This window comes from Scleropages formosus, chromosome 16 (assembly GCF_900964775.1).
Source record: "Scleropages formosus chromosome 16, fSclFor1.1, whole genome shotgun sequence".
Classification (NCBI taxonomy): domain Eukaryota; kingdom Metazoa; phylum Chordata; class Actinopteri; order Osteoglossiformes; family Osteoglossidae; genus Scleropages; species Scleropages formosus.
Window position 1 is genome coordinate 9,553,866 of NC_041821.1, and position 13,384 is coordinate 9,567,249.

At 44.6% G+C, this 13,384-nt stretch overlaps 1 protein-coding gene across 10 annotated transcripts in view; it reads left to right on the forward strand.

The window, feature by feature from the left end:
• Positions 1 to 13,384, forward strand: part of LOC108924552 (prominin-1-A-like) — a 57,274-nt gene that overhangs the window by 27,064 nt on the left and 16,826 nt on the right. For all 10 annotated transcript variants that reach the window (XR_001965312.2, XR_001965316.2, XR_001965313.2 and 7 more), the window contains 3 exons: positions 10,663 to 10,783; positions 11,400 to 11,463; positions 12,203 to 12,292. Coding sequence is in view for 4 of the 10 variants with exons in the window: in XM_018736026.2 (XP_018591542.1) it covers positions 10,663 to 10,783; positions 11,400 to 11,463; positions 12,203 to 12,292 (275 nt within the window). In the remaining 6 variants the exon portion in view is untranslated. The remainder of the gene's footprint in view (positions 1 to 10,662; positions 10,784 to 11,399; positions 11,464 to 12,202; positions 12,293 to 13,384) is intronic.

Consider the following 13,384-nt stretch of genomic DNA (forward strand, 5'->3'; position numbering starts at 1 on the left):
GTTTTCTCTCCCTTCGCCCCACTGAGAACCTGCACCGGTTTAATTGTCTGCTCTCCCTGGATTTATTGAAAAGTCCCCCGGGGGCATTCCACAGCTGGATTCCAGCGGCCAGGAGACTCACCATTCTTCCTTGGAAACCTCTTCATAAGTTTCCAAGGCGAGGAAGTGAGCCTAATGAAATGACTGTGCTGCATCATCCTATGGTGTGCTGTCTGTTGGACCCGCCAGCATCGGGCCTTTATTTAGGGGAGCTGGACAAGTACCTCCCTTCCTTTTCTCCTCAAGACATTGGTCTTCTGGAGCTGGTAAAGAAAAAGAAAAGAATTTGCCCTTAATAGAAGAGTCGTCCTATATGAAAGACACTGGCTTGCCTTGTAAAAGGCAAAGGAGGGCTTTATAGAATTTGGCACCATTTCAAGCTATATATGTGATTGTTTTGTTTGGGTTCCTACTAAAGCGTGCTGTGTACGTTATTTTTTACAGCTGCTCCATCGTCAACGGAGAAATAGGCGTAGAAATCCACAGCCCGTCTTTTGACGCTAATCTGTCAGCGGCTTTACCAGAGGGTCCGGTTGAGGTTCATTAGACTAATTCCTGTTTGTGGAAGGAGGATGGGTGGAGGGGGGGACGTGATTAACGGAGTCAAATTCGGTGTCGTCACTGTCGATCCCTTGCGTGATGGGTGCAGCCAGTACCACGTGTGTCTCCAGTAATCCGGACGTCTTTCAGTTTGCTGTCCACGACAGTTAGGGCTCCACCGTTGCTGGGGTTTTGCTCTGATTATACACTTGGTTTTTGAAAAATCTTTCCTGTTGGCTGAAGGGAGAAAATGACCCAATTTACAAGTCCTTATACAAATATTCCTTCATGAAATTGTTTTTCTTAAAGTGAAACCTGAGGGATTGCAGTGACACTATAGTGACTGTGATATATTCCTTTGTGCTTCGTAGCTGGGCAAAAAAAGCCATGAATAACTTACAGAATTTTTTCCTGTCTTTTACATACACTTCTCTGTTGTTTACCAGTCTAATTAAAATTGTATTAAAATTGAATGATTACTTTCAGTATATGCATCTATAATGGTCTGAACAGTTAATCGCCCCAAGGAAAAGAAAATGTGCCGTGATAAATATGAAATGTGATGTTGTAAAATAATAAAACATAATGAATCGTGATAACTAAATGACCAAGTTTAACCCTTTATTCTGATATATGCTGCACATCCTAGTTTGAGGTACGTAAAGGGACTGTGCTGCTGCGTGTTGTCAAATGTTAAGATGCATCAAACTAAACCAGGCCACACTCAACAGAGATTTTCTTCCCATTGAAGAAAAATATTTAAAATTTAGGTCCACGGTGTATCTGGGAGTTGAAATCACTTTTATATGACTTGCTGTGCAGCAAGTCACCAGTGCAAAGGAGTCTGGGAATGTTCTTTCCATGTAATGAATAAGAGTTAGTCCAGGGTCTTGCTGGAGTTCTAGGTCCTTTAGAGTCTTTGAACATCTTGTTGGGATGCGAAAGGTACGTTTGCAGAAGCCACGTGAACCTCAGCTGAAGGCATTACACTGGTGGACTTGGGAGATGCTGTGTGACTTTATAAAGTGTGAGACACGGAGAAGTGTAGCTAGGCTGAAGGAGGCTGCAGGGGGTAATTCCCAGTTGTGTCCTCAGGGATCTCTAGTCAATCTCTACATGGCACCTTTGTCCAGCACAACGCGTGATTCAGGCCATCGCTGCTTTGAAGATTACGTGACTAGTAGAACCAAACAGTGTGGAAGCACAACACGCGAGTTCCTTGATCTGTGAACGTTGAAAAGTACGAATTTTCACTTCAGCAAACCCATTGAATTCATGACTTTAAATCTGAGTTACAAGCAATATTTTGGCAAATTCAGGCACTTCTGTTTGTAATAAAGTGAACTCTTTCAGCGTCCCGATTTGAATCGGCAAATAGCAGTTCGCTGTTTACACCTCTCTGGTGCTGAGCATTGTGGAAGACCTTATGAGTTTTATTCCCTCAGAGTGACTGCTTGGGCTGTGATTATTTACTCTTAAAAGTGAAAATAATCTAAATAATTTGCTAACCTAGTCACTTTCTCGACTCTCGTTTTCTTTAATTACCTTACTAGTTTATTTGATTATCTGTTGTTTATCAGTTTTGACAACTGTATTCATTCATGTGACAGCGATAATATTTCTTATGGTTTCTGGATGATTTTCCTCGGTCTACCTCGGTCCTGCTGTTACAGTTTTCCTCATAAAAAATAATTTGTCATTCCCATTTACAGATTTTTTTTCCTAATGTATGAATTTCATTGAATGAATTAGGCTTGTAATCGAGGAGTGAGTGCATACGGAAAAGCTACTCTTCAGAACAAAGTAAATGTGCACATTTTTTATGTAATAACCCACTTGTTACATATTTAGTTTAATAGAGAATAGATACAGCATCAGAGACTCGATGATCAACCACAGTTGACTGATAACTTTCTAATACATTTTGTCTTGGAAATTGCACTTTGTTTCATGTTTTATCGCCATTTTCTTTTTTTTTTTTTTTTTATTTTTATTATAACGTTTACCATCTCTGCCAGATGCTCACATGGTTATGATTTTGCTAATGGGAGTATTTATGCCTCAGTGATATCTTGTAACAAAATTAAATATTTATTTTCCGAATATAATTTTTCATGGGGGTGCGGTGGCGCAGTGGGTTGGACCTCAGTCCTGCTGTCCGGTGGGTCTGGGGTTCAAGTCCCGCTTGGGGTGCTGGCCTTACGCCCTGTGTTACCGGGTAGGCTCCGGTTCCCCGTGACCCCGTATGGGACAAGCGGTTCTGAAAGTGTGTGTGTGTGTGTGTGTGTGTGTGTGATAATTTTTCATATGCTCCATTACTGCTGGGCTAAGAAACGGGAAAAGCATGCAGCTCATTGCCAAAGTATCTTGTCACTTAGAAGTTGTCCGTGGATGTATTGTGGAGTGCAATTCAACTCAGGCGCTTCAAGAAGGTCTCCTCAATCCACAGATGAATGCTAAGGTGCTGGGCAGACTGAGGCGAAGAAACTCTGAACAGATAAGCTGGGCGCAGTTCTGGACAGGGTTCTGGTGCTCGTGGTTCTCCAGGACTCTGAAGACACCTTCCAAAAGTGTGTGAGAGTCTTTCTGTGAGGGACAACTTGGTTGATCCACCAGTCTGTATATGTCTCAGCCAAGGTTTCTTCAGGGCTTGCTGAAGATGCTCAAGGTGCTCATCTTTGTCATAGTGACACTTCATCCATTGCAGGGTTGCTTTGCATTTCGCTTTCCACTCATGCAGAGCAACTCCTCTCCATTTATTGAAATGGACGTACGAGAAGTCTGAAAGATTTATTATCGTCTTTTGTTCCAGCCATTGCGCTTTTTGGATTCACGCCTTTTTCGAAGTGGGAATACCTTTTGATCTGCGAATTTTTAGGTGTTGATTAACATTTTTTAACGTACGCTCCATTTTTTTGCAGGCTGAAGGAAAGTGTAAGAAAACTAAGCTTTTCTGCCAAGAAACATTTTCATGTATTGATGATTTGCATCTGTATTATTAAAAATACCGTACAAAATACTAGCTACGAGAAAAACTAAATAATTTACTGTCCTGTTAACCTGAGAGTTATGAGGTTACAGTTCTTCTGGCTGTGCTGCAAATGACCAAATCCTTAGAGGAGTATGCATTCACATAGCTGCTTTCAAGAGAATGTGAAATTGTTGTCAATTTCACGTAATGTAATGGTAAGGAGTTCTAAATGCCTTATTTCTTCTGCCTGGAAAACTACTGCAGGCTATTTTATGCAAATATGAGACAGCATTCTTTCCTGGAGGCTATACAAGTAGAGCCGCATCCTGGCTTGATGCCATTATTAATTGAGTGTTGTTGCTTATGAAACCATGCAGAGAATTTGGAATGGTATGTGTCTTCATGTATTCCTTGGGATGTCTTTTGTATTCCCTTTGATTAGGTTTTGAGCATGACATTAATTTATGGCAATAATAAGCATTCTAAAGGGACAGAAGGATCCCTCCTATTGCCGTCATTACGTAGGGCACCAGAGGACTGAAATCCCACACGAAATGCTGGGGTTGAATGCTGAGAAGGCGCCTCACCGCAGTTGATCCTTGCGCTGTATCATGGATGCCAAAATTGAAATTTCTCTAACAGTCAGTGAACATTTCCCACTTCTGCTTACATACGGTATAACAAGTTAAACATGTTGTTGGAGTCGAGAGTCAGCCTGTTAAGAAATTGCACTTGGGACAGAGGGTTTCAACTGTAAACCCTACTGTCGTACCTGAATTTCTCTGCTCGGTGTCGTTTCGTGAACGGGTGGAATTTGTACGTCTTTGCATGAAAGCAAATGCAGAAGAGCTGAGCAATGGGGTCCGTAATTCTCCTTAAGTGCCTCCAATTACTTTAATGCATCTAAATGACTAATTTCACGTCTTGCCTTCCTTCGCACATTTTCAAATAGGCTGTGAATGGCCCAGTATGGCGGATAATGAAAAGATAATGAAAGATGGCTGGTTAGAGGAAACGCTGTGGCTATAGCTTAGCCTTCCTTGTGATGCAGCCGTACAGGTGGGACCAACATTTAGGAAAATCACATTGCGGCATAATTATATTGCCCTGTGAAAATAGCAGGTGTTTGATGTACTATTACCGTTGAGTCTACGTTACATAAAGGGCATGCAAATGAGCTTTTTCGGCTGGTTAGCCTTTGATAGGCCTCGAAGCAGTGTCGTATTTAGCAAAACCACGTGTCGGCCGTTGTTTTACTCCCACGCAAACCGTGGAGCCGACGCCTGCCTTTTATTCGTGCGAGGAAAGGACCCCGTCTGACTGGAGACATTTCTCAAATTATAATTCTGTTTGAACAACGCATTTTTTTTTTCTTTTGTTCTGCTTGCCATCTAGATAGCATACCAATTCTCGGTGGAAGTGAGGAGCCGAGTGCGGAGCTGGCTAGCGCTGTGCTGTCGGATGGCTCATCTTCAGATTAGATGTGCACTTGGCTTGCTGTTGTTAATTTTAGACAAATGCAGAAATGCCAAAAAACCCAGAAAGAGGCTGGGCGAACTGTGTCCTCCACTTTGCTTTTTCTTGCTGCCTTTTTTTTTCTTTGCCCTATTTCAGTCGTTTACAGTTGCGTATCCGATTTAGCTGTTTGCCTGACACACTTGTCAAGGTGCCTTAAAGAAACCGCTGTTTAGCCCCGCCCTTGGGAGGCCTGTTTCCGCAAGGATTTCCATCCTACAACCGAGAGCCGAGAAAGGGAGTGGGATCAAGAATCGGGGTGCTCTCCACCCAACCAGACATGGACCCTCTAGGACCTCGGTATAAGAAACCCTTCCCTGAAGGTGCTGACATGAACTCCTTGCTTTTTAATATACTTCATTCCAAGCTGATGATGTTCTTTACACGCTACAAGTCAAGCTGTGACCGTGGGTCCTAAGATACTGATGCGCTGCTTGGAACCATTTTCTGGTGACAGCTGGCACGCTGCGCGGCCCACATTCAAAAGGCTGCATTTAATCTGCCGCTCCTGTTTGCGTGCCGCGCTCTGCTTTTGTGTATTTTTCCCTTCCGTTCTGCGTCAATTAGTCCGATGGCTGAACGGTAATTCGGGGGTGTAAAATGTTTACTAAATAATTATACTGTAAAGCACCAAAGAATAGCAGTTTATTCCAAACCGTTGAAAACGGAATGTAATGAATTCATGCGCATCAGACGGGAAGGACAGAACGCGAGTCCTTGGGGTGCGTCTCATTTCTACGTAAGGATGGTAAAACGACAATGTTGAGTGGTTCGCTGGTCGCCGAGCACCTGGCCCTTTGTCACGTGTCTTTTGCGTCGCTTACGCAACGGTTTATGTAACCCGAGTCACAGCTGGCTGGAAGAGCCTGCTCCGCCTGCTGCACCACAGATAGTAGATGCGGGAAGGCTCGTTGTCAGGGAAAGCTGAATATTAGCACACAAAGGAGCCTTGGGGGGACTTACTTTCCAGTAGAGAAGACTCATGTGGGGGGGTCCGTTAATGAGCAGATGAGAGGTTGTGCAGATAGCTGGGAGAGCGTCGAGTTCAAACGCTGCAGGATCTGGGCCTGAGACATATAATCCAGCTGCCTTCATGTAGCAAGTCTGTGTACTTTGGTTACTATAGAGACGAACAAAGGGTCTGCCCCCCACTACCTACAGTATTTCATCGCTCCTGCTACCTAAGCAACAGTGCTATGGTCTTCCATCTGCGGCTCCTTGGTGGTTCGGCACATGAGGTCCAAAGTCAAAAATCCATAGGTTCTTTGGCTCCAGTAAGGGAATGATCTCCCTCTCACCCTCAGAGCTGCTGAATCTCTTCCAGCATTCGAAAAGGATCTTCAAAACCCATCTTTTTCAGACCCACTTCTCTTCCGATCTAACAGCACCATAAAGTTGCATCCCAACATCTGTCCCAATCACTTTTGTATTTACTGCCTCACTCAGTTCTACAGGGAGCTACTTGTGTAATGTGCCCCTAGAAAAACGGGTGGCACGGTGGCACAGCGAGTAGCGCTGCTGTCTCGCAGCGCCTGGGCGGTGTGAGAGGGCATCGGTTCAGTCCCCGCTCAGTCTGTGTGGAGTTTGCATGTTCTCCCCATGTCTGTGCGGGTTTCCTTCCACACTCCTAAGACATGCTGTTCAGGTTCCCCCATAGCGTGTGAGTGACAGAGAGAGTGTGTTCCACTGATGTATGGATGAGTGACCCAGTCTAAGTAGTGTATCTAGCAGTGTAAATCACCGCAGTGAATAAGGTGAGTGGGCTCATAGCACTACGTAGAGTTCGTTGGAAGTCGTTTTGGAGAAAAGTGTCTGCTAAATACATAAATGTAAAAACTGTGGTATCGGTGAAATGAACTGTTTCGACTGATTGCACTTTACTCCATGAGAAAAACACCTGCTGAATACATGTGAGTGTTAATGTAAATTACATCATATTACATTTTATTTATTTAGCAGGCAGTTTTCTGTGAAGCGACGACTCGGTAAATGCTTCTGAGAAAGTGGCTTGCAGTTCATACAACACTGAAGGCCTCACATCTATTACCACGTAATCTGTTCCTGAACAAATGAGGGTACTGGGATGACGTGTTGGTTCTCCATTGTGAGTGCACATCAGCATTGTAAAAATCTCCCCCGGCGCTTAGTAATACATTTTCTGAAATTAATCGCTTCGTGATTCTATTGTGTGATTGTTCACATAATTATATTATAGTTCCCTACAGTTCAAGCTTAAAAGGGATATAAGTATTAAACAGTGAATTAAAATGAACTGCTTCTGGAATTAATGAAAGCTTTACAATGTGTAAATGTGTTTCGTGGAGGACGCTGATTTGTGCCTCTGCTTTTTTACTGGTGTCAGCAGCGGCTCGGTAAATGGCGCAGATTGTATTTTGGGTCTACGATGCAATATCAAAAAGGAGAGCTGCTTTCATTTGGATGGGGCCCGGGGGAGGTCCGTCGTCATATTTTAGTTGAATGAGGCAGCTGGACATATTTCTACACTTATTTCCGTACGATCCGACCGTCTGACCCAAGGAACCGTCGGGCTCCCGAGCAAAGGTGCGCCACGTACCCTTTCCCACGCGTTGGGTTTTCTCCCAGGTGCCTGCTGTCGGCCCCAGGATGCGCATGGTGAGCGGAGCTCCATCCTCAATGGGCTCCTTTGTTTTGGAAAAGGCACTCGCTGCCATCTCCAAAGCCCCATTGTGAACCGGCAGTGGGCGATTCTGCTGACCCTACCCGGCTGGCGGTGACAGCAGGCTCCCAAACGGAGGGAAAGCCCACAACAGCCTTTTGTGGCAGTCCCCCCTCCGTGTGCCTCTCTCCCCGACCGGCTCGGACCGGCGATCCCTCAGCGTTCCTGTCCATCAGCAGACACTCATCCGCTGACAGCCTGAGGGTGCATGGCTCTTACCTGTCAGTCGCCTCCCAGAACACTTACAGCGGTAACTGCAGCTCTATAGCTGTGCTGGGTTGGTGTTGCCTCCATTGGTATCCGGTTCGCTCAGAGAGCAGCCAGTACAAACACCTGGACATCATTTTAGGTCTGGTGTGAAATCAGATTTTTTTTCCCTCCCCCCTCCAGAATGGTTTTGTTAATGGAAGGAGGAAGATGGAAAAAGGCACAGCTGAATAAGTAATTATAGTATACCTTACATTCTCTGCTTTCCGTTTATCTCGCAGACTGAAAATGCCCCCTCTGTCAGGAAAAGGAGTGTCTTCACATTACACACCATAATAATTGGGGATAGACAGCAGTGTGCCACTGCGGAGCTGATCTTCTATCCCATTTTGCTGCTTTCTGTCCATTCAACACATTTGCCCTGCTGGGGTGAAGGGTGTTTTACTCAGTGCTCTCTTGGAGAGCAGTTCCTATTGGCACATGAAAGGCTTCATTCTGACAAGGTACATGAGACCGTGTTGCCGTGACAGTAATTAGTTTGGATTCGCAGTGATGTTGTGCTCAGAAGCTGCCAGCTGGCTCTTTCCTGGGTGGGTTTATTCATATCCACCCCGGTCCCCCGTTCAGCACTTGGGTCTTCCCCAGGGTTTGAAGAGTGCCTAGAAGCCTGGTAGGAGCTGCCAACATGTGTCTCTACCCCCATTAAGCACTAAGGTTCCTCCCAGTGTTCCTTCTCACACAGCGCAGTTCAGTGAATGCGGAGAAGATCCAAAACACTAGTGCTGCAGGGTCTGAAATTGGAAGTCTGAAAGTCGGTAGGTTCTTAGTTGTAGCTCCAACGTGGTGGAGCGAGCGCCCTCTATCCCTCAGCACTGCTGAATCCCTTACGGCATTCAGGAAGGGTCTCGAAATCCAGATCTCGGACACACGTTTCTCCATCTTCTCGCAGCTCCATAAATCTGCATCGCATTTTCTGTCACGGTCACTATTTCCTCAATTCTTTCCGATAGCTACTCGCATATGGAGCTCTTCACCTGCTATAAAAAGCACTTCTGTTTAATCCAAGTCATACGTGGAGAAAAATGTATATTCTACATTTATTTATTTATTTAGCGGATGTTTTTCTTCAAAGCGGCTTCTAATGAACTCTGTGTAGTGTTATCAACCCACACGCCTTATTCACCGTGGTGACTTACACTGCCAGATACACTACTTACACTGGGTCACTCATCCATACATCAATGGAACACACTCTCTCTGTCACTCACACAGTAAGTGAATAAATATAATTTTAGGTAAATGCTACTTTTAGGGATTACAGTGTCGCTGTGCACGAGTGTGGTAGAGTCTGAGTCTTTCATAAGCTACCGACCTGTAATGTAGCTCAAGTTATGGCAATCTGAGGATCCTCAAAGACACTTTGGTCATTGTGCGGATCAACACCACAGTAAGACATTATGCAAGTTGTTGAATTTGTGAACCTTTGGGGCCCAAAATGGGCTAAAGGAGTTTACTCATTAACTGACCTGGACACCATGAATTAATTTTAATTTTTTTTTATTATTGTACCATAAGGCCTCTGAAGTATAATAGCAGTTAGTGATAGAATGAATGATGTTGTGTGTGTGTCTGCGTGTGTGTGTCTTCACCGCCCCCTACTGTGATGGAGTTATTACTACAGTACCATATTCACCAGGCAAGGAAATGTACTCTGTTTGCAAAGAATTCTGTCACCAAGCTGTACGAAAGTGCTCACTTTAGATGTTTGTTGCTTACACACTTCTTTAAATGCTCCTGTTCTGTGTTGCACCATGGTCTCCGGAGAAACGACATTTCGTTCCACTGTATACAAGCTATATAGAGAAATGACAATAAAAAAGAACTTGAAATAGCAATAACACAAAAGTGCAGCAGCTTTTAACTAATATGTGCGCACTTTAGAATTAGCATAAATGTTACACACACACACATACACACACATTTTCAGACCCGCTTGTCCCATACGGGGTCACGGGGAACCGGAGCCTACCCGGCAACACAGGGCGTAAGGCCGGAGAGGGAGGGGACATACCCAGGACGGGACGCCAGTCCGTCACAAGGCACCCCAAGCGGGACTCGAACCCCAGACCCACCGGAGAGCAGGACCCGGTCCAACCCACTGCGCCACCGCACCCCCGCATAAACATTAGTTTATTAAAAATATTAAAGGAGTGTACCCACCCATAATACCCTACCCAAACCACACTGTCCAATCTAAAAAGGCTGCTCTTATGTATAGTCTTATAGGTATAGGGGGGTATGGTATAGTGCTGTATAGCCTGGCTGGTCTTCTCTTGACGACAAAAGACTGTATCTGTTAATGGAGGTGCGTGATGAGCTCAAATGGGAGATGTGGATGTTTTATTTTAGGGTGAGAAATACCCCCTGTGGGGTTTTAGGCTCAGTGGGTCATAAAATTTTAAGATTTGTTATGCAAGTCAGATGGAGTGCAGGATTAGAGGAGGAGACCTGGGGTATGGGACATTTAGAGGGGTGTAGGTGGAGCTTTGAGGATATGGAAGAGTGCGAAGATGGGGCCGGGACAAGCTGTGAGATACAGGGCGCTGTAGCTGGAGTGCACTCCCGAGCAGAGCTGCGGCCACCGTTTAACATCTGACCTCTGAATCGTTGCTGGGGTTTTTGTCTCTTTCAGCGCGGGAGTCCTGTGTGCATCCGCCGCCAATCAAAACCTCAGCAACCAGCTGAAACACACTCGCAGACTGGTCAACAGCAACATGAGGGATCTGAAGATGTTCGCCAACGACACTCCAGCGGTAGGGGGCTCAAATTTCAGCTCTTCACCGCAGAAGCGTAGGGGCAGCAGGTTGCATGGTGATTAGAGCTGTTTCCTTTGAATCCCAAGGTCGCAGGTTCAAATTCCACCCCTTGCTGCAGTACCCTTGATAGAGGTACTTGCCCTCAGTTGACACTTCAAAGCTTTCCCAGTTGCATAAATGGGTAAATTATTGTAAGTTGCCTATGAATATATTTTGTGGTATAGAAAACAAACATACAATTGTATGTGTGCTCCTGTAGCCATGTCCGCCAAAGGGAAATCACTGTGTTGCACTAGGGCCCTGTCTCAGTCAATTGCTGTTTGCACTACAGTAACAAGTCTATTCCCCACTTTCAGAGGCTCAAGCTCTTAGACCCGTGGGAAGAGCAAAAAGCCCTGTTCCTCTTCTCCGTGAACATAAAAACCCAGATTCCGCTTCCACACGGACACAAAAAGCTGCGTTCCATTTCCCCGTGGACACAAGCACCACGGCGTCTCCGACACCCCTCTGCGACTTTAGCCGAAGGCCGACGGCTAGAGATGTTATTCATTGTTACGGAAGGCGTCCCGCTTTTTCGCTCCTTTGGTTGACGCTGATTTGCTTCCTCTTTCAGCAAATTGACTACCTTACAGCGCAGTACGTCATGGCCAAGAACAGAGTCCTCTCTGACTTAGACAGTGAGTACGGTCTCCCTGCTCCGCTCCTGCCAAACTATTTTAGTCCAGCAAGAAGTGTTAGTCGCTGCTCTAAAAGTCTACTCCCTTTCGTCTCGTTTCTGCAAATCTGTTTCCCATCACTTTCAAAAATAAGTGATCTCGACAGGGTTCTTAAAACTGCCATTCAAGATGAAAAATCTCCAGAGTAGAAATATTAGCTTGAGATCCCCCCCCCCCCCCCCCTTTGCAAGCAAGTAATTTGAAAAGAATATGGTTTGATGGGTAAAACTTGAAAACATATGGTCTTCGAAGTGGCACTGGTCTTATTTTACGTTTGCACTGATTTCTCTCTTTTGCTGAAAGTTTTGGGAATAATGTTGACAGAATATACGAGTAATATAATGGAATACAGAACTATAAGAGGAGTTTTATTACACCTCGGGTGCAGCAAGCTTTTGGCGGTCCATCACACAAAGGCACTGCTGCAGAATTTTTATTTTTCGTGTCTCCCTGCAGCTTTACTTTTATTTTGCTGTCTGTTTTGCCCATAAAATGTAAACCAGTGTGCCGAATCCTATCAGGATCTTGTCACAGCTTCTACAGGGTCTGTGGATAAAAATGGGCCTGGAGCATACAGTATATTGTAATAATGGGAAGTGAGACTATGTCCAATAAAAGTCCGGGGGCCAAATGCTCAGTGAATATCATTAATTTCGTTCCAAGGCGAAAATTTCGTAATTTACGTTTCTCTTCTTCACAGATATTGGACCGCTGCTTGGCAGTAAAATACACGAGCAGCTCGGAAAAGAAGTCCTTCCTGCTCTCGACGCAGCGCTGAGCATGGCTGGAGGTGAGGCCCGACGATCTGTGCACCGCGATGTGTATCCCATGGGTTTCCTGCATCATTTCTGCTTTCTTGAGCGTGAAGCATTCACTGTTTGCTTTCCGAATATTTAATTGTACCACAGATCTGCAGCAGCAATAATCTCATTAAAAATGTTACTGCTCATCTTTTAAAAGATGAAAATTAAAATATATGGATATTGGGTTTAAATCGAACGTGACTCTTCGGCTATAGGGCGAATCGGTGCTGCGATGATGGAGAGCCTCAACATGTACATTGTCGTTTTACTGTGGAATTCCATGCTTGCGAGTCATTTCTGTGGTGCAGAGAGGTGTCCGTGATGGCCGCTGTGTTCTGATAAAACAAAGGTAATGAAGAACCTTTGCAGGTCCTAATTCTCTCTTTCCGGCGCGTCCGAGTTCAGTGTCGTAAACGATGTATGAATGTTACGGGGAGGGCATCCTCCCAGTCCATGCGTCTCTATTCCACACTCTCATAGTGTTCCATTAATTCTTATCCCCCGTTCTTCTGTTTCATTTGGCTCCAAGTCAAAGTGGAAAGGGCCATCAAAGGTAACTGCGATTGGACCTCAGCTGGTGCCCTGATGAACTTTCCGTGGTGCTGTTCTTGTGCTCGCTAGCTGTGCTGTTGTTCCTTCCTCCAGTTCGTAGTTTTGTAGTGCCCACTTTTCACAGCAGTTATTTGAAATGTATAGATAGTGTGGTACCATCTTCCTCCACTTCCTTCCCAGCATTGTTCTAATATGCACTATATGTTCATACACAAATCAGCTTTGTACACAGATGCCATAATCAATTTGGTCTATATTTAAATGTTAATGTAGTTGTGTGTATTAATATTTACCGTAATTATTACCAATATTTTTTTCTATTAGCCATGTTATGAAAATTTAATGAGGCAGTCCCAATGAAGAAAATCACTTTTGTTCTGAAAAGTTGAAAAATAACCTGCAATGGAAGAGAAACGAAAAGCAATGAAGGTATCAAACATGAAAAACTGAAATTTAAAAAAAAAAAAAAAAAATTATTTTTATTTCCTTTCTTATCTTATGGGAACGAAGAGGTTTAACAGAGCCGC